The following is a 20,960-nucleotide window of genomic DNA, read 5'->3' on the forward strand; positions in this document are numbered from 1 at the left end:
GTGTAACTGTGCATTTGTGACCCTTTGTATTTGAGGGGCCATATTTGGATGTGAAATATTAGAATTGGTATTTCTATCCTTGAGCCAGTCTGTTTGGTTTTACTCAATCCTTCATAGGACTACCCTGGGCAAAAATGTGTAAGAAATATGGACTGAGGTTGGGTCCTTGGAAGAAATATATTTATTGGGAGGGAATCTTTGATAAAATCAACATTTGTGCTCAGGTTCCTGATCTCGGGGACTCAACGTTTTTTTCCCCTCACTATTTAAGGAAGTGTAACATATATAGAAAAGTGAAGAAATCATGAGGTTTTACAAACTCTCCAACAGTTTTCAATAGCAAGTGTCTGTAGGGGGGTGAATAAATCATTCTGCGGACTGCACTGTCGCAGTAAACAGCAAAAACCTCCGAAAGGCAAGAGCCTCCCCGACCCTAAGGCAGCAACTCACGCCGCGCCTGCGCGTGGAGCCAGCCGCTCCGGGAGGAAGTCGGGAGACAGGAAGCCCCGCCCCCTCCCGGCGTTGGTGTTCCTTTCTCTCTACCCCCCGCGCTCTTCCGAGCTCGGGGCTCGCCGTGCGCCCTTCTTCAGTACTCCGAGCTTGCCGCGGTGTTTCCCGCCCCACTCCGCCCCGCCCCACTCCACGCGCGGGCTCACGCTCGGCGGCACCAGGCCCTCGCCTTCCCGGTCCAGGCGGCAGCCCTCTGTACGAGCACTATGGTAAGTACTGTGACGTCACAAGAGGGCGCCCTCGGGGAGCACGGGCTAGTTCGATGGTGCGGGAGTAGGGGTACCGGCTTTGTCCCTCTTCGCTTCAGTTGCGTCCCGGGCTTCCCTCCATCCATAGTTCCTGCCCCTCAGGTTCTTTGAGGAGACACTTGGGTGCACATGGGTTTGTTTGTTTTTTCTCTTATAAGGGGAAACAACACGAGGGAGAGTCGGCAGGGACAGCGGGAGAGGGAAAAAACTAAACCTCAAGGAGCATATTTCCCTGATAGAGACTAGGCTTCGGGAGTTCGGCGGCGGAAGGAGGAGGCGGGGGCGAGCAGGGGGATGTATATTCTACAGTTCCCTGGGAGAAGTGGGCAAGGACTCCAGGAGAGGCGGTGCATTTGATAGGGTAGGAAGAGAAATGAGCAGAAGGAGGGAACTAGCCCCGGTTAGGCGGCCCTTTGCAGCTGCTCGCACTTAGGGCACAAACACCAGGCTATTGAGAACAAGATATGTCGTTAGGAGAGGGAAAAATGCTGGAGAGAGAGAGAAACCATCCCACTTTATCAGAATGTACATCCTGCTTCAAAACCATTTTTAATGAGATACTTAAATAAATCATGGGAAATGAATAGGTTCATGCTTACGCTGTGAGTAACAACCTTGAGAACCAGAGAGGAGGACAGGACACCTTAGCAGAGAAAGAAAAAGATAACAGAGGGGGAGGGGGAGACAGTTCTACCCACAGAGGTAAAAACCCTCACACATTGTATGGGGAGGCTGCTTCCCTCTTTCGGGTCAGCCTGCCCCATGTCTCGGAGTGTACTCGGTTTTACTAATTAATAAACTTAAAGCTGTCCTGTGCCGCACAAACTCTGCCTCTTGACTGAATTATTTCTTTCAAGAAGACAGAGTTGAGGTACAATGTCATTTCCGGTAACAGATTGAGAGATGAGTGGAGTGCCTAAGGGGTGCAGGGCAGAGCCTTTTCATGGCTTTATGTCAGGGGCTCAGTGAATTGTGTAGAATCATTTGGGCTCTAGCCTTTCATCCCTGTCACCAAGTATTCTTTTGTGTGAACTTTTGAGAACTGCCAGAGATGTGGCAGGGTTCCCAGTATCAGTATGTGGTAATAGTGCCAGAAGGACACTCCCCCCTACCATGTCCCTTCCCATATGATGGATGGTTTTTCCTCTCTTGCCCAATAGCTCTTCTATTCCTTTTTCAAATCCCTTGTGGGCAAGGATGTGGTCGTGGAACTCAAGAATGACCTGAGGTAGGTACTTATTCCAACATGCCTGAAGGGGGTGGCTGTGCCCAGGGCCCTGGAACCTCTTTAATTTGACAAGTAGTTAAGGCTGGGCAAGGTGGGAGAGATACAGAAGAAATAAATGACTTGTGCTTTAAGCTGACAGGTTAGCTGGGGAGTTGCATTTTGTATTGGAAAACAAAACCAAGAAGTATATATATGAAGAGTAAGTACAGAGAAGTCAGAGGGCGTAGGCATCGATAACATTTTTTATAAAACATAGTTTTGTTTTTTCTGATTAAATTATATACTCCTTTGACCCAACCTCTAGAAAAGTAAGAATTAGTTCCACAAGTAAAGATGTATCTACAGATGTTTGTAGTTTTATTTGCAGTAGCCCAAAATTGAAAACAAATAGCTATCAATAGGGAGTGAGTTAATGAAATTGTGGTACTTCCATATTATACAGCTGTCACATAGGAGAGAGATGTATTGACATGGAAAGCTGTTGCAGAATAGTATATGTAGCATAATCTCCCTTTTGTTAAAGAAAATGTAAAAGATAAACAGAAGATCAGTGCTGTCCCTTCTGTCTGTACTGCTTTTACATTCCCTACCCCTTTGTATCATTAGCTCCTAACTATCTTTCAAGACTTAGATTAAAATGCTGTCTCCTTGGAGAGACTTTTCCTGGTCCTTCTAGCCAATAGACCCTTCTGTCATAGAGTCTTTTTTCTTCCTAGTAGGTGCTTCTTTTTTTTTAAAGATTTTATTGGGGAATTGGGGGAGGGGAACAGTGCTGGGGAATTGGGGGAAGGGGAACAGACAAGTTGCTGTCCTTTTGTTCTTCAGTCTAGTTGTGGAGGATGTCGCTTCACTGGCCCATGTTGGTATTATTGTGCTCTTCCCGGCTGAGGCAGATCAGTTGACAGCCTCTGGACGGCCGCTCACAGCGGCTGCTGGCCACTCACGCTGGCTGTTGGCCACATATGGTAGCTTATGGCAGCCCACTGCAGCAGGGGCTGCAGCCTACACCGTCGCGGGTGACTCACGGCAGCCCAGCTCCAGGTTGAGCTGTTGTTCACCATCTTAGCTGTAGAGGGCAGTGTCACTGGCCCTCATGTGGGATCCGAACCGGGGCCCTGCTGCTCAGAGCTGGCGTCCCAAGCCAGCTCTTAACCAACGCACCACTCGGCCGGCCCTAGTAGGTGCTTCTTAAAATATGCTTTCAGAGAAATATATTTACTGTTTATGGCCTGTCCTCCCTACAGGGCCAGGACCATGTTAAGCTCACCATTGTGTACCTGATGTCTAACATAGGCCTGGTATGTAGTAGGAGCTTAATAAATGTGTGCTGAAAGGAGGAAAAGTAGCTAACATTTGAGAACCCTCTACTAAGCAAGCACTATTCTGAATACTTTACATGTATTAACTCATTTAATTCTCATAACACCCCAATATGACATATACTATTGTTGCTGTTTTACACTTGAGGAAACTGAAGCTTATATAGGTTAAGAAACTTGCTCAAGTCTGTACAACTAGTAAATGACACAGCCAGAACTGAAGTCTAATTCTGCCTGGCTTTTTTTTTTTTAAGTTAAAAACAGGGTTATATTCTCTATGCAGTTGTGAAACTTTCTTTTCACTTAACAGATGTTGTAGATATTTTCCATGTCAATAAAGTTGATGACCTTTAATCTTCTTATGTCTGAATGGCATCTTTATTAGCTGGCTGGAACTAATTTAACCAAGGCCTTGCTATTGGACACTTAGACTGTTTCCAATTCTTTAGAAAAAAATCCTTTAAATGAGATGTACATTTAAAATACTGATACCTATTACCTGATTGTCCTTTAGAAAGTTTGAATCAGCAGTGTTTTCCACATTTCTATGTATGATAACTTCTTAGTGGAGGAAACATTGACATGACAGAGAAAGGTGAAGAGAGGGATTTGCCTTTTAGATCAGAGATTTCCATTTATGACACTGGCAATGCATATGGTATTGATGGCATATAGATTAGGGCCATGTAGAGAGCCAAAACCAAACCTAGGCAATTCTCTGAGATGACATGTTTTTTATTTTCCTCTTTTCTCCTTCCTGGGCCTTCCACGTGGCAAAAACAACTGTTATGTTTTAGCCCCAGGTCCTAAAGAAAGGACTATAAAGATTTGAAGGGAGTCCATTGGGTGGGAGAAGAGCTCTTTCTCTCAGTCTTGTCATCAGACCACTTTTGTGCCAAATACCTCATGAACGAAATAATACCACCTTATACAATTCCTGAATGTTATCTCACTGCTGCGGATGGTGGTAAGGTACTGTCAAAGGCTTTCAGCAGCCAGAGATATGGTGAAACCACTACTGAGGCAGTAGGTCTCAGACACTGGATTTCAGAGACTTAGAATTTTAGGAAAATTAGGGTCCAACAGAGAACTGCCAACTTTATTTTTGGCAAGATAAGGACATTTTTTAAAAACTTCCATTTATTACAATAATTACATTAAAAAAATTTTAATACAAAAAAATAGGAAGACCAAAGAATACTCATTTTTAGGAAGAAAACTGACAACCTTTAGCACACTAAATATACACTCCACACACACTACACTAGCATGTATTTCCTCTTGCCATGGACTCCTAAAACCTTTGAGCACACATCAGTGTTTGAGAACCATGGTTCTAAGGAACTTAGAATCTGGTGAAGACACGCAGGATGGTTAGGATGAAGGTGACTAGGTGGAGTGTGGCCTGGATTGAGGTGCAAAGTAATATGACCTTGGTTTGTAGAAGTCAAAACTGGAAAGACAATTATAGAAATATTAGAAAGACATCAGCAAACAGTGGGGATTCATGGGACATGGAGGGTGGAGAATACAACTCACGGAATTTGAGGTTGTGAGACAGTGGTGAAGCCACTGGCAGAAATTAAAGAAGTTGGGGCAGAGAGAGGCAGCAGGGCTTGGAGCACTGGTGTTTTGATAGCATTCCTCAACATTTCAGGGTCTCAAGGATCGGGGAAGGGATACGACGTCCCTTATGCATTCATCATCAAGAACAATGATAGCTACTTTTACAGATGGGGCTCTGGTTCCAAAGCAATAAGTGTTTGAAAATAGCCGATGGTTCTGGGGGTCAGGCAGATGTGGACTGAGTCTCTGTTTATTTGTTTAAACTTGGGCAAGTAACACAACCTCTCTGAGCCCCTGGGTGGTAATAGCTACTTTGTAAAGTAGCTACAAGAGTATAAAGTGGCTATAAAAATTACAAAAATCTGTGCAGAATGTAGGTGAAATACAAGTCGAGTGCGTAACAGTTGCTTAATGGTAGCTATTAATGGTGGGTTGGTTTAGGGAGAGGAGATGTGCAGTCTAAAATAACACATTGCTCTAGCAGCACTGTCGTTCCTATCCTAGGGCTTAGGAATGCCCTATTTTGGTTCAACCTGTTCTGGCTTCCTCAAGTTCTTGACTTCCCCCAACCATGCGATTATCTCTGAGGTCACCTCTATGTTGACTTTGGTGTAAACTAATTTGCTTCTTCCTTCCCTCTGCCCCTGACAGCATCTGTGGAACCCTCCATTCTGTGGATCAGGTGAGACAAAGCAAGAGACCAGAATCCGGTCTTGGGGAAGGAGAAGGGGAGAGCTGAAGGTTGGGTACTTGGATCTTGTCTCTAGAGCTAATGATGCTGTTCATCGTTTTTTAGTATCTCAACATCAAATTAACTGACATTAGTGTCACAGACCCTGAGAAATACCCTCACATGGTGAGTTGGGGATGGTGGAAAAGAGGAAACACCTCTAAAAGCAGGAGGCCCCTGGGTAGGGAAAGGACATTTTTAAGAGTGTTTTCACATTTGCCTAACTTTGTCTAGTTATCAGTGAAGAACTGCTTCATCCGGGGCTCAGTGGTTCGCTATGTGCAGTTGCCAGCAGATGAGGTCGACACACAGTTGCTACAGGATGCAGCGAGGAAGGAGGCCTTGCAGCAGAAACAGTGATGGCGCCTCTGCTCCCCTTCCCTCTTCCATTGGAGCGCCTTTACCTCATGTCCCAGACCAGGACCCCTTCCCTCATACTTTAGGTGTTGTGGGTTTTTTTAATAGTGAAAGCACTTTTTTTTTTCCCCCCCCCCAAGGAATAAGGGAATGAGAGAATAGTGGGGAGCCGCTATCCTCTGTTGAGGAGTGGATAAGTAGTCTGGGGAACTGCAAAGCCTTTCTTGTCACCAGCACCTGCCTTTTTTACTTCTTCCCTGGAGATGGTGGGAACATCTTCTAGATATCTCCAGGGCAGCATGTGATTCATTTTGGGGATGGAAGGAATCTGTCCCGCATCGGGAATAAAATTTATGATGCAAACTTGAGTTCTGGTTGTGTGTGTGTGTTTTGGGGAGGCTGGAGGGTGGGAAAGGGATGTTGAACTCACGCAAGCCCTGCTACTCTGCATTGCTCCAGCCAAGAATCCAGCCCAGCTCACCAGCATTATGTGCCACCCCTGTCGTTGGTATAAACTATGTAAGACCTCCACTTGGCTACACCATGTTTCCTGAACATGTCCCTATCTACATGGCCTTTTGCTCACACTACACCTACAGTGAGTGCTTGCTGTCCTTTCGTAATGTGACAGTGTTAAATGAGACACCAGAATGCATTTGATGCTGGATTTCTTATGCAACCCAGCCAAATTAGTACACCCTAAATAAAGCCAGTAATCACAAGTGACAATTTTTATTGTGGAGAGTTGGGTAGGAATTAGGTCTTCATTCGCTCATTCCCGCTACAGACAGATGAGGCTTTGCATGAAGGGATCTTAGAGGCCATCCGGCGTGCCTCCCTCCCTCTTCTCAATAGGAAATGAGGTTGGCCGCCCCGGGCCTTGCCAAGATGGTCCTTCCTGTGCGGCAGCACTCTTCCAAGGCCGCTTCCGCCGCTACCTGCTGTGGGCTGCGGTCCTGCCCGAGGACCCGTGCGGGCTGCCCGCGGCGGCGCCTGACGGGAGCGCAGTCCGGGGACGTCCTCGCGTCCTGTGCGTGCGCCCCGCGCCCTTGCTCCTGAGCTCAGCCTGCGGAAGGCGGCGCAACCGCCGGACCAGTGTCGCGCAGGGTGGCAGCTGCATATGCAGGCGGGACACAGCCGCCTGCGCCAGGACCCGCGGGCCCGGAAATGCTCATTGTCACAAAGGGGGCAACACGTGGGCGCTGAGGGCCAGTGCGGCGGTCGCAAGGAGCCAGAGTCACCGGGAGAACCGCCCACCGTCCCGGCCGCCCGACACCTCGGCGGGTCCAGCTTCGGCCGGCTGCCGGCTGTGAGGTGGATGTCCGGCTCCGTCTGATCACCTCCCTCCAGTACGTACACGCGGCCGAAACCCGCGTCCTACCGGACTCCGAGGGCCTCCTCGGAGCTTCCCACTCTCCCCGAGTACCCCAATGTTACTGCCATTCTGAGAGCCGGACCCTCGGCTGTTGAGGCCGGATCATACCCCTCAGTCCTGGGGGCCTCGTGCACCTGCGGTAAAGGATCCCCATTGGGGGTCCCCTCTCTCCTCAAAGAAGATTCCTCTGGTCCCTCCGTCTTCCCCATCTCTCTTTCTCCTTAGGTCTTTTCCACCTGGTTTGGACCTCTGCATAACCATGTCCATCCTCTACGTCTCCCCTCACCCCGACGCCTTCCCCAGCCTCCGAGCTCTCATAGCTGCGCGCTATGGGGAGGCTGGGGAGGGCCCGGGGTGGGGAGGGGCCCACCCCCGCATCTGTCTCCAGCCGCCCCCGACGAGCAGGACTCCCTTTCCCCCACCCCGCCTGCCCGCCCTGGAGCAGGGGCCCGGTGGGCTCTGGGTGTGGGGGGCCACGGCTGTGTCCCAGCTGCTGTGGCCAGCAGGCCTGGGGGGCCCTGGGGGCAGCCGGGCAGCCGTCCTCGTCCAACAGTGGGTCAGTTACGCCGACACAGAGCTGATACCAGCTGCCTGTGGGGCAACGCTGCCTGCCTTGGGACTCCGCAGCGCAGTCCAGGACCCCCAGGTAAGTGGAGAGAAGAGGGGAGGGGGAAACTTAGAATAAGGAAGCAAGAATTGAAATGGATAATTAGGAAGATAGCGTGTCAGATGTCAAAAAAGACTGATCAGTTTTCAGATTGCCACCTGGCATAGCAACGTCTGTGAGCCTTCGTCTTTCTAATGTCTATGAAAAGTTTAGTTTTTACGTTGAGGAATGTGTCAAGAACATGTTGAGAAGATGAAAAGATGTGTGCAGAGCACATAGTCTAGTGCCTTTAAAGTCTCTGAGTAAAAGTTTAATGAGTCTGAAATGTAGGGAAAGACTGGATGAAAGGGAGAGGAGAGGCAGGTAGGGCCAGGAGACATGATGATGCTGGGAGGAGATGAAGGAGAAAAAAGGAGGGGAAGTAAGGGAAAGGACAGTAACCACACCAGATTGTGATTAAGGCCTTCCAGAGTAGGGCTGTGCCTTAGGGTCCTTATTACACTGCCTCCTTGCAGCATATTGAGCACATGGTGGATACTTAGTATTTCTTGAATGAATGAAATGAATATGTGACTTAGACCCTGGCTTGCTCCCTCATATCCTGATTACCCTATCTAAAATAGAGGTCCCCTTTTTAGAATTCCCTGTCCCCCTCATCCTGATTTATTTTTCTTCATAGCACTTAAGGAGAAAAATAGGGTAGTGCATTATATACTTGCGCATTTATTGTCTCCCCCATTAGAATATAAACTCCACCAGGTCAGGGGTTCCATCTATTCAAGTTTTCTCCTCATTCCTTAGAGAAGTACCTGGTATGTAGTAAGTGCTTAATAAATATTTGTTGAAACAATCATTGTGTTGCCTCATGTAATCTTTACTCTAAACTTCCTGTACTTGATATAGTGCATCTGACACATAGTAGGTGTTCAGTAGGAATTCACTGAATGAATGCGAAGTATTTTTATTTATGGCCATTTCAGTGAAGATGAAACTGGCCTCAGAGGTCATGATCCGTGGGAGTGGAAGGAGACCAAGCTTTGTCTCATACTCCTTCCCCTTCCTGCTAGGCTGCGCTGGGGGCCCTGGGAAGGGCCCTGAGCCCCTTGGAAGAGTGGCTTCGGCTGCACACCTACCTGGCCGGGGAGGCCCCCACTCTGGCTGACCTGGCGGCTGTCACAGCCTTGCTGCTGCCTTTCCGATATGTGAGTCACTAGGGCCTAGGGAAAACGAGGGCAGCTCCCCTCAGACTCCCTGGAGGGTGACTAAGCATAGTCCATTTATTTACCCCATCCCAGGTCCTGGACCCCTCTGCCCGCCGGATCTGGGGTAATGTCACCCGCTGGTTTATCACATGTGTCCAGCAGCCAGAATTCCGGGCCGTGCTGGGAGAGGTGGTTCTGTACTCGGGGGCCAGACCTCTTTCCCAACAGCCAGGTGAGGAAGGGCGGGGATAGGAGGAGAGGGTTTCCTTGGGGTCTTCTATGCAGCTCACTTTTTTCACTTAGAAATGACAGAATCACCGGGGCAGGGGCCTGCGGGAGGGTAAGGTGGGAGGTCAGCACAGAGGAGCCCTTGGGCAGCTGAAATAGCCCATCTGAGACAGAACACGTTTACAGAGGGCCCCCAGCAGGCTAAGTCTGCGTGTCTCTGCCTCTTACCAGGCCCTGAGGTCACTGCACCCCCAAAGACAGCCGCTCAACTCAAGAAAGAGGCAAAGAAACGGGAGAAACTAGAGAAATTCCAGCAGAAGCAGAAGATCCAACAGCAGCCACCCGCAGGGGAGGTGAGAGGCTATGGGTGGAGCTGGACAGGAGATTGGTTCCAAGGTGGGGTGGCTGATACCTGCACCTATATACTTTCCCTCCCAAGCAGAAGAAACCAAAACCAGAGAAAAGGGAGAAACGAGATCCTGGAGTCATTACATATGACCTCCCAACCCCACCTGGGGAAAAGAAAGGTACTAGGAGGGGGGAGGGACCCAACCCTTCACCTCCACACTCCTCAGCCGCTGCTGCTTGTTTTTACCCCTTATTGCTTTGTCCTTGCTCCCACCATTTTGTTTGGTGAAGATTTGCATGCCTGTCCTGTGATGTGAGGAACAGTGGCCCATATCCTTCTCTGCTGGCCGGTCGTCCCCTTCCCAGCTGTTCCCAGCCTCGACACTGACCCCTCCCTTCCTCTCCCCCAGATGTCAGTGGCACCATGCCTGACTCCTACAGCCCTCAGTATGTAGAGGCAGCCTGGTATCCTTGGTGGGAGCAGCAGGGCTTCTTCAAGCCAGAGTATGGAGTGAGTGTGCACTGCCGCCCAGCCCTGGAGGGGAGGAGGCCGGGAAGGGCAGGTCTGACAGACACATTGCTTGGGACTGGGCTGGGAGAGGTGACATGAGGCATTAGCATGTGCCCATTTTTCCTCCCCTACAGCGTTCCAGTTTATTAACACCAAATCCCCGGGGCGTCTTCATGATGTGCATCCCACCCCCCAATGTGACAGGCTCCCTGCACCTGGGCCACGCGCTCACCAATGCTATCCAGGACTCCCTGACCCGATGGTGAGCTCCTGTCCTCTCCTCCACTGGTTCCCTCTGCCTTCTCTTCCCTGACTGGGGCCCTCCTGCCTCTCCCCGTCCATGTTGGCCCTCAGCTCTGCCCCCTGGTGGTGCTACACTTCTCTCTGCTGATCACTTAGCACCCTTCCCTAGTCAGCTAATGAGCACCCCCGCTTGCAGACTCCTTTCTCTCCTTTCTCTTGCTACTAGAAATAAGATTATTTTGAATTTAACAAGAAATATGTAAAATATTCTTGTTGTAAGAAATTGAAAGCTTCAAGTCTCTTTGACGACCTCCCTCCGGACCTACTCCCTCCCAAGACTTAGCCTTCGCTATCACTTTGATGTGGACCTTTCCTATTTACTTACATGTCATGCATGCATAGAAATTCATAGTTTTCTATTCCCTGACATAAAGCGCTCACACCAAACATGTTATTCTTCAACTTTCTTCTTACAATGAACAGTTTATCTTAGAGATCTTTCCTTATCTTATACGTAGACTGACTTCATTCTCTTTCATTGCTCTGTAGTATTCCATAGTGTGACTATACCATAACGGAGTCACTTTTTTATTAATGGTTGTTCCTAGTTTTTCTCTGTTGACAACCTTGCTAGAATGCACATTCCTGCACATGCTTTCTCAAGTACATGTGGAAGGATTTCTCTACTGTAGTTAGCAAGAAGTGAAACTGCTAGGTCAGAGGGGCATGCCAGTATTAAGTACAAATGGAAGCTGCCAAGTTGCCCTACAAAACGGCTCTACCGATTTATACCTCCATGAATTGCGTGTAAGGGTATTCGCTTCCCTGTGCCCTTGGCAACTCTGGACATGATCGGTCTTCATTTTCCCAATTTGAAGGGCAAGAAAATGTCGCCTCTGTAATTTCTGATTACCGGTGAGGCTCTGCCTCTTTCTGTTTCTGGACCAGTCTGGTTTCCCCTTATGTGAACTGTCTGTACATACCAATTGTTTGCACATCTTTGTATTGATTCTTTGTTGTTGTTTTTTCCTTCTCGTGGTTGGTTGGAAGTTTTTTTTTACATATTCTGGGGTTTTGTTTGTTTGTTTGTTTGTTTGTTTATTGGGGAACAGTGTGTTTTTCCAGGACCCATCAGCTCCAAGTCAAGTAGTTGTTTCAATCTAGTGTGGAGGGCGCAGCTCAATGGCCCCTGTGGGGATCGAACCGGCAACCTTGGTGTTATGAGCCTATGCTCTAACCAATTGAGCTAACTGGCCGCCCCTTGGGTATTGTTTTTTATATATTGTAAATGTTTTCTCCTTTTCTAGCACTTGGCTCACCCCCCCTTCACACCCCCCAACCTACCCCACTGTTAATATTTTAATTAGCTAACAGATATAAAGTTTAATATTCTAGGTGACAAATTCCTTTAAAAAGTATTTTAAAACAACTTTTTTATCTTTGAAAACCAGGGTTATTTATTATATTTCAAATTTTGAGAAGTTTTTCTGTAGTGTCCTACTTACTACATTAATTTGGTAAAAAAATCCTTACAGGACTATGTGCCAGCTCTGTTCTGGGCATTGGGATCATATACCATGTTTAGCATTTTGCAAGGAATTGAGAGCTAGAAAAACAGAGTTGTATTAAATATATATAATATACTTGTATAATGGCCAAGTTATTTACATGAGAATAGAATCAACACTCATAAAACTCTTAGGGTAGCAACATTTTTTTTCTAATGAACTTGATTTAAATAAAATGTTAGACACTCCCATTACTTAAGTAGAATAGATTTATGTCAATATTTGAGAATCAAAAATAACATGAAATACAGCCTTAAATATCTCCACCAACAAGACATAAAACTGAAATTAAAGTGAGTTTTATAACTACATATTTTTGTTCCTTCAGCAGAGAATAGGGTGCTTTTCTACAACTATCCATGACATTGATTTATTTTTTTGCCAATTTTATATGATCCTCAAGAGATACTTTTAGTGAAAAGATATTTTTGTCTCCCTTTCTTATGCTTAACTTCTTTAATAGTACTAACAACATCTTGAAGTTCAGAAAATGTTCATATCCATTATGGCGTATAAACAACATTTCTGAGTATCAGTTATCTGCAAGAGCACAAGAGTTGCTATATCCCCAAGGAGATCGGAACATAGTGAGGACAGATAATAAAGTAATGAATGTAATACAGTTTGATGAATCATTGAAAATAATGTGTGACTACATTGTGGTTGTTTCTCTAGTAACCTCTCCCCCACTGTAATGCAGGTAGTACTTCTACAGGGTCATGAGAGCTTAACCCTTCATGTGCCGTATCAGCTTAGGGCTTCAGAGTCCGCTTGTACCTCTCTCACTACATAGATGAAGACCCATGATTTTACTCTCTCACTAACTCATCTCCTGATTAATTTCCTGAAACATTACTAGCTTCCAGTCATTTTCTCCAAAATGGTCTATCACTTGCCTTTTAACTTCACTGAGGGATGATGTTCTGAGGTTTTACGTTTTGCTGTAGTCGTCTCACCGACGTGTTTCAATTTTGTGTGTCTTGTTACAGATGGCCTCTCCTACCTCAAAGTAATACACATGTTCACCTGTGTTATTGGGGGTTTTTTTGGAAACTGTCATTTTCTAAGGCTTTTTCATAGTGTTTTTTATGTTGAGTTCTTTAATCTGACTAGAATTTATTTTTGTGAATATTGGGAAGTAGGGAGGTTTTTTTCCAACTAAGTAGTTAGTTGTCTAAACAAAATTTTTTTTTTTTTTTAAGATTTTACTGGGGAATTGGGGAGGGAAACAGTGTGGGAAACACTGTGTTTTTCCAGGACCATCAGCTCCAAGTGAAATTGTTGTCCTTCAATCTTAGTTGTGGTGGGCGCAAGCAAGCTCAGCTCCAAGTCCAGTCACTGCTTTCAATCTAATTGCGGAGGATGCGGGGGAGCACAGCCCACCATTCCATGAGGGAATCGAACCGGCAACCTTGTTGCACACTGAGCCGCGCGGCCGCCCAGCAGCTTGCGGCTGCTCAGCTCAAGATGCTGTGTTCAATCTTAGTTGCGGGGGCGGGGGGGAGGGCGGACTGGGGGCAAGGAGGGTGCGTAGCCCACCATCCCATGTGGGAGACGAACCGGCAAGCTTGTTGTTAAGAGCACGCACTCTCACTAGCTCAGCGGCAGCTCAGCTTGGGCACAGCTTGCTGGCCCATGTGGGAATCAAACCTGCAACACTGACCCAGTTGCTCAGAGCTCGCGCTCTAACCAACTGAGCCACTTGGCTAGCCCCAAAACAAATTTTTTTGCATAGTTTTTCCTTTTCCCACTGATGGGTAATGCCACTAAATTGGCTTGGATCTGTTTCCAGTCACTGTTTCCTTAGTCTGTAACTTTTCTCTTATGTCGTAACTTATTGCTTTAATAATCCGGACTTTTTGATATGTTTTGTTACCTAGTTGGGCAAGAGCCTCCTCTTTGGCTGTCCTTGTACATCTCCTCCCCTTGACTGTAATTTTAGAATCGGGGGGTCCTTCTCCACCGCCCCTTTCTTTCCCGAGTCCATTGACTGCCTATCCAGAAGCCCCTTCTTCCTTTGGTGCCAGGCTTTACGGGACCACTCACCTCTGGTCCTCCGTGCTCCTCCCACAGGCACCGCATGCGCGGGGAAACCACCCTGTGGAACCCTGGCTGTGACCATGCAGGCATTGCTACCCAGGTGGTGGTGGAGAAGAAGCTCTGGCGAGAGCAGGGCCTGAACCGGCACCAGCTGGGCCGCGAGGCCTTTCTACGGGAGGTCTGGAAGTGGAAGGAGGAGTGAGTGTGCAGCAGCCCTGCCTCCCTGTCCCCTGTCCAGATAAGACCTCTGTCACCTGCGACCCTAGCTGCAGGCTCAGACCCTCTTACAGAGGCTGAGGGTCAGTGGCTTCAGGGCCCAGGTCAATTTCAAAGGATGAATGGCCCCCACACTGCTCCACCAGCCATCAGATGTCTCTGCAGCCCAGGCCTGAGTGCTGATCCCACCTATCTGTCCACTTCCAGGAAAGGTGACCGAATTTACCACCAGCTGAAGAAGCTTGGCAGCTCTTTGGACTGGGATCGAGCCTGTTTCACCATGGACCCTGTGAGTAGAAAAGGGGAGGTCCCCAGAGTGGGCACCCACAAACCAAAGAGCATGTGCTGTGCCCGCCCCCAGGAGGTGAGCCCACTCATAGGAAACCACTAAGGGCTCAGCTGCAAACGCCATGTCATGGCCCTTTGTGTTCCTTATCACCCAATCTGGGAGCTCGTATTCCTCCAGGAGGCACATGATGGAGTCTCACCTTCCTGTGACGCCTGAACTCCCAGGATTCTCTGCCCTGACACCTGTCCCCAGCTGAGTGGCTTCCCTGCCATCTCCAGTATCACCAGGCTTGTTGTCTGCCTTGTGTTCCCCAGGTCCCCTCTCCCCCTCAGGGAAAGTATTTCTCCCTTCCAGCCCTAAAAGGGGTCTGGGTGCTGGGCAGTGGGACTCTTGACAGGCCAGTCTCACTGGACCTGCTGCATTGGAAAGTCTGCCTGGGCACCCAGGCCCATCTCTGATTCCCCTGCTCTACCCTAGAAACTGTCAACAGCTGTGACAGAGGCCTTTGTCCGGCTCCATGAGGAAGGAGTCATCTACCGCAGTACCCGCCTTGTCAACTGGTCCTGCACCCTCAACTCTGCCATCTCCGACATCGAGGTGTGCCCTGCCCCAGGCTCTCTCCAGCTGCACCCCGGCCCCAGTCCTTGGGCTACTTATCCTCGTACCCATTTCATAGGTGGATAAAAAGGAGCTGACAGGCCACACCCTGCTCCCAGTGCCTGGCTACAAGGAGAAGGTGGAGTTCGGGGTCCTCATCTCCTTTGCCTATAAGGTCCAAGGCTCAGGTAGGAGCTAGGGGCACCTGGATCCTGGGCTGGGGGTGGGGGGCAGGAAGGGGCCAACTCTGAGATCACAAGGTCTCCTGTCACCCCAGAGAATGATGAGGAGGTGGTGGTGGCAACAACACGAATCGAGACAATGCTGGGAGACGTGGCCGTAGCTGTGCACCCCAAAGATCCCAGATACCAGGTGGGGGAAGAATGCTGGCTGAAAAGGGGCCCCCACACTGTGTCGGGGGACATGGGCACTGAGCTCCCATCCCAGCTGAAGAGAGAAAAATTGGATGAGAAACTCATCTTGGGGCTCTTTTCTAGCCCTGAAAAGGGAACTTTGGTGTTGGGACAATCAGGGCCCTGGGTGAGAGAGTGTTGGGGCCAGCCCTTCGTGTGTTTTTGAGGTCTCCCTCTGCCCTCAGCACCTGAAGGGGAAGAGCGTGACCCACCCATTCCTATCTCGGAGTCTCCCCATCCTCTTTGATGATTTTGTGGACATGGAGTTTGGCACAGGTGAGCAAGGGCTTGTCCTATCCTGTGGGAGAAGGAGCCCACGAGCTGTAGCCCACTGTCCATCTTCCCCCTCAAGGAAAAGAAAGTAAGCTCCCCCTGAACCAGCAGGACTTGGGCTGGTTCTCGGAGGACTGTCTTAGGGATGCGGGGGGCAGGTGGTCTGGGAGCCACGTGCTTCAGCAAAGGAGGTGCATGTGGGGAGGGACTCCACTGGAGTCCCTCGTGGCCCTGGCACCCCCACATACACCCCAGGTGCGGTGAAGATCACCCCAGCACATGACCAGAATGACTATGAGGTTGGGCTGAGGCACGGGCTGGAGGCCATCAGTATCATGGATGCCCGAGGGGCCCTCATCAACGTTCCCCCGCCTTTTCTGGTGAGACTGCCTGGGTGTGGTGGCTGGTCTGGAGACAGTGGGGTACCTAGGCCCGGCCACAATGAGGACTGTCTTCCCCCAGGGCCTGCCCAGGTTTGAGGCCAGGAAGGCGGTGCTGGTGGCGCTGAAGGAGCGGGGACTGTTCCGTGGCATCGAGGATAACCCCATGGTGGTGCCACTTTGCAAGTGAGGGTTGGGGCCAGAGGGGGAGGGGCTGCTCAGGGTGCTCCCCACCCAACCTCCCCACCCAACCTCCCCACCCACCCATGTGACCCTGCAGCCGGTCCAAAGACGTGGTGGAACCTCTGCTGCGGCCACAGTGGTATGTGCGCTGTGGGGAGATGGCCCAGGCCGCCAGTGCTGCCGTGACTCGGGGTGACCTCCGAATCCTGCCTGAGGCCCATCGGCGGACTTGGCATGCCTGGATGGACAACATCCGGTGCGTTAAGCCTCTTGATGTGGGGCAGGTGGCTGGGGGCTGAACCCGGCACAAGCCAGGGCACCTCCCTACCCCATGGCTCCACTTACCCTCGCCATTGGCAGGGACTGGTGCATCTCCCGGCAGCTGTGGTGGGGCCATCGCATCCCAGCCTACTTTGTCACTGTCAACGACCCAGCGATACCTCCTGGGGAGGTGAGAACTGGGCCAGAGCTAGACGCTGGCACATCGGGGGGAGCTGTGGGTGTGCTGGGTCCTTGGTGGGGGGCAGGGTCAGTGTGCCCCTTGGATGCTCACTCCACCTGTGGTAGGACCCTGACGAGCGATACTGGGTGAGTGGGCGCAGCGAGGCCGAGGCTCGTGAGAAGGCAGCCAAGGAGTTTGGTGTGTCCCCTGACAAGATCAGTCTCCGGCAAGGCAAGGCAGGGCCTCGGGGGTTAGGGGCAAAGCTGGGGCTCTGATCCCCACCCCTGCCCACTCTGACCTCTGACCTTTGGCTTTCCTCAGATGAGGATGTTTTGGATACGTGGTTCTCCTCTGGTCTCTTCCCCTTCTCCATCCTGGGCTGGCCCAACCAGGTACGTCCCTGAGGCCAGCCCTGGTGGGGTGGAGGTCTTGGAGGTGGGTGCTTGGCTCCCTAACATGCCCTGCTTTGCCCCCAGTCAGAAGATCTGAATGTGTTCTACCCAGGGACACTGCTGGAGACGGGCCATGACATCCTCTTCTTTTGGGTGGCCAGGATGGTTATGCTGGGCCTGAAACTCACCGGCAGGCTGCCCTTCAGAGAGGTGGGAAGCCTGCTGAGATCCCTCCCACAGTCACCCCCTCACCTGGCCTCCTGTGCCACAAGCTCAGGCTCAGCATGGACAGGGCACAGGGCAGGGCCCATGGGCAGCTGTGGGTGCGCTTGTGGGGGCTGAAAGCTACCCGGGATCTGCTCGGTGATTCTGTGCCTGGGCTTCCCAGAGGAGAGAGCGTGCCTGTAAGTTACAGGAAGGTGCTGAGTGGTCTGGCAGGACACTGAGGGGTCTGAGGCCCAGAGTGGGACAGACCAGATGCAGGACACTGGGGCTGCAGTGGGGTCTGGGCAGGGAGACGCAGCCTCACGGGCCTTCCCCGCCTCACAGGTCTACCTCCATGCCATCGTGCGAGATGCCCACGGCCGGAAGATGAGCAAGTCTCTGGGCAATGTCATTGACCCCCTGGACGTTATCCACGGAGTCTCCCTGCAGGTGGGACTGGGTGCTAGGCCAGACCAGGAAGGGCTGCAGGGCTGTGGCCACAGACCCCTGACCACTCCCTCCTCATCCTCAGGGCCTTCATGACCAGTTACTGAACAGCAACCTGGATCCCAGTGAGATGGAGAAGGCTAAAGAAGGGCAGGTACAGAGGCTGGGGCCCGGGCTGAGTGTGGGCAGAAGGAAGGGGGCTGGCTCAGGACTCGTGCTCCGACTCCTCCCTGCAGAAGGCTGACTTCCCGTCGGGGATTCCCGAGTGTGGTACCGATGCCCTCCGGTTTGGACTGTGCGCCTACACGTCCCAGGGTATGGAGAGCCCCCAGATCCTGTCAGCCCCATCCTTCCTCTCTGCCCTGGATGAGGGCTGGGAAGGAGGTGGTGAGGACACACACTTCACCTGCACCCAGGTCGTGACATCAACCTGGACGTGAACCGGATACTGGGATACCGCCACTTCTGCAACAAGCTCTGGAATGCCACCAAGTTTGCCCTCCGTGGCCTTGGGAAGGGTTTCGTGCCCTCACCTACCTCCGAGGTGAGGACCTGGTAGGCGCAACATGGCCAGCACCCGTGCAGGCTGCACCCCTCTACTCGGGCATCAAGCATGGCCCATGCTGTGGAAGGGCTGCAGCCACTGAGGTGGGAGGCCCAGCCCCTGCCCCTGAGCAGCCTCCATGTGGGAGGTGGGAGGGACAGAGAGTTACAGGGAAAGCCCACGACATTGGGGTCCTCCCCACAGCTATTGGGCACGTGTGGCTTCAGGCTCCTGGAATGCAGATTTGCCCATGGTTCCTGCCTCTGGGGGTTCTGGCTCCCTCCCCCTGGGTGTCTGCTCCCCTTGGCCGCTGGTTGATCTCTGCCCCTCCCCCCAAGCCTGGAGGCCACGAGAGCCTGGTGGACCGCTGGATCCGCAGCCGGCTGACTGAGGCTGTGAGGCTCAGCAACCAAAGTTTCCAGGTCTACGACTTCCCTGCTGTCACCACCGCGCAGTACAGCTTCTGGCTCTATGAGCTCTGTGATGTCTACCTGGTGAGGAGCCGAGTGGGGTGGGGGCAGCAGAGCCTTGGGCCTCCCTTTTCCAGGGGTTGGCCGTGAGACCTGAGCCCCCTGCCCCTCTGCCAGTCATCACAGGCACAGTGAGGGCTGGAGGCCAGACCTTTCCCAGCCCTGAGCCCTGTGCCTCCCTGTCCCCTAGGAGTGCCTGAAGCCCGTGCTGAATGGGGTGGACCAGGTGGCCGCTGAGTGTGCCCGCCAGACCCTCTACACCTGCCTGGACGTTGGCCTGCGGCTGCTTTCACCCTTCATGCCCTTTGTGACCGAGGAGCTGTTCCAGAGGCTGCCCCGGCGGGTGCCGCACGCACCCCCTAGCCTCTGTGTTACCCCCTACCCAGAGCCTTCAGAGGTACGGCTTTGGCCTGGAGGCGGGCTGCGACCTGATCCCACTGGCCTCCTTACCCCTTCCTTTGCTCACAGTGCTCCTGGAATGACCCTGAGGCAGACACTGCCATGGAGCTGGCCCTGAGCATCACACGAGCCGTGCGCTCCCTGCGTGCCGACTACAACCTCATCCGGATCCGGCCTGACTGTGAGCCTCAGGCCCCCACATGCACCCGGTCCCTGGGTCCACTCCAATATGGCTGCCTTGTCTCCTGTCTCCTTCGGGCCAAGCCTCACCTTCTTCCCTCCCCTGCAGGTTTCCTGGAAGTGGCAGACGAGGCCACAGGCGCCCTGGCATCGGCAGTGTCGGGCTACGTGCAGGCTCTGGCCAGCGCAGGTGTAGTGGCTGTCCTTGCGCTGGGGGCTCCCGTACCCCAGGGCTGCGCTGTGGCCCTGGCTTCCGACCGCTGCTCCGTCCACCTGCAGCTGCAGGGGCTCGTGGACCCTGCCCGCGAGCTGGGCAAGCTGCAAGCCAAGCGTGGTGAGGCGCAACGGCAGGCCCAGCGTCTGCGGGAGCGCCGTGCTGCCATAGGCTATGCAGCCAAGGTGCCCCTCACAGTCCAGGAGGCAGACAAGGCCAAGGTGTGTGGTATGGGCGGGCGTTTCCCCCCACTTCACACATCTCAAATCCTGTCCTATGGCTGCACTGCTCAGCCCCAGGCAGTCCATGGGGGGCAGGGAGCTGAGCAGGTGGGGAGCAGCAGGGTGGGGGCACAGCCCAGTTCCCACAGCAAGGTGAAGACGGGGCAGCCTAGAACCAGGTACCCTGCCTCCCAGTCAGACCCCTCAGGCAGCCATGGGTCAGAACTTGGCTTCTCATATGCCTGGGGTGGGGCTTGGACAGCATACAGACGGGGAGCCCTCCAGGAAGGAACAGTGCATAAACCACACAGAGAAACGGCAGTGCAGGCTGAGCTAGAGTCCTGGAGGCTGGGTGGGGTCACTCACTGGATTCTCCCAGTAGCCCTCTCCAGGCAGGCAGCATTACTCTCACCATTTTACCAGTGAAGGTGAAATGCTTACCTAGCAGCCTGTGTACCTAACCTCTGTGCTCTGTCCCCCCCAAGGTGGGGGCTGGGGCTGAGCCTCTGGGTGGGGCCCGGGGCTCTGAAGCGCCTTTGTTTTTGAGGACTGACCACTCTGGGAAAAGGCAAGACCCAAGAGCCCAGCTGATGGAGGAGAAGGGGGTTGCTGATGGGGTGGTTGCTGAGAATTTGGGGGATGGTCCAGCCAGGCACACACAGTCCCCTAACTACTCCCTGCCTGTACGCCTCACCTGCCTTTCCTCCTCTGACCCCTCTGCCATGGTGGGCATTTGGGGGGTCTTCTCTCTTTTGGGCCCGGGTCCTCATCACTCACTACCCCTTGTTCCACCCCCAGCTCCAACAGACAGAAGCAGAGCTCAGGAAGATGGATGAGGCCATCTCCCTATTTCAGAAGATGCTGTGATACACCAACTCCAACCCTCATAACCCCCAGTGGTCCACCAGGGGGGTGACAGCAATAAATATTTTGCCACAAAACCATCTCTTTCTGTGTGTGTGGTGGGGCTGGGTTTCTGACTCCTCAGTGGCAGCCGGTATGAGCAATGGGAGGGC

At 51.9% G+C, this 20,960-nt stretch overlaps 2 protein-coding genes across 3 annotated transcripts; both read left to right on the forward strand.

The window, feature by feature from the left end:
- Nucleotides 1-457: 457 nt before the first annotated feature.
- LSM2 (LSM2 homolog, U6 small nuclear RNA and mRNA degradation associated) lies at nt 458-6,326 on the forward strand. Its single transcript, XM_019626687.1, has 5 exons — nt 458-719; nt 1,919-1,986; nt 5,523-5,553; nt 5,668-5,727; nt 5,836-6,326. The coding sequence occupies exons 1-5, from the start codon at nt 717-719 to the stop codon at nt 5,959-5,961; spliced, it is 288 nt and encodes a 95-aa protein (XP_019482232.1). The 5' UTR covers nt 458-716; the 3' UTR covers nt 5,962-6,326.
- A 598-nt stretch (nt 6,327-6,924) lies between these two features.
- On the forward strand, nt 6,925-20,885 carry VARS1 (valyl-tRNA synthetase 1). Of its 2 annotated transcripts, none has more exons than XM_019626659.1 (30): nt 6,925-7,307; nt 7,559-7,979; nt 9,008-9,142; nt 9,236-9,374; nt 9,602-9,723; nt 9,810-9,897; nt 10,129-10,229; nt 10,364-10,491; nt 14,114-14,278; nt 14,504-14,585; nt 15,063-15,182; nt 15,262-15,370; nt 15,460-15,554; nt 15,781-15,871; nt 16,124-16,248; nt 16,331-16,434; nt 16,529-16,687; nt 16,792-16,882; nt 16,999-17,104; nt 17,195-17,265; nt 17,350-17,475; nt 17,815-17,919; nt 18,002-18,070; nt 18,153-18,231; nt 18,333-18,460; nt 18,799-18,954; nt 19,121-19,327; nt 19,399-19,510; nt 19,619-19,944; nt 20,743-20,885. In XM_019626659.1, the coding sequence occupies exons 2-30, from the start codon at nt 7,593-7,595 to the stop codon at nt 20,809-20,811; spliced, it is 3,795 nt and encodes a 1,264-aa protein (XP_019482204.1). In that variant the 5' UTR covers nt 6,925-7,307; nt 7,559-7,592; the 3' UTR covers nt 20,812-20,885. The 2 variants fall into 2 exon arrangements, with proteins under 2 accessions (XP_019482204.1, XP_019482205.1); XM_019626660.1 differs by having other exon boundaries at nt 6,927-7,307; nt 9,813-9,897.
- Nucleotides 20,886-20,960: the final 75 nt, after the last annotated feature.

The sequence above is a fragment of the Hipposideros armiger genome, unplaced genomic scaffold, assembly GCF_001890085.2.
Source record: "Hipposideros armiger isolate ML-2016 unplaced genomic scaffold, ASM189008v1 scaffold_687, whole genome shotgun sequence".
Lineage (NCBI taxonomy): Eukaryota > Metazoa > Chordata > Mammalia > Chiroptera > Hipposideridae > Hipposideros > Hipposideros armiger.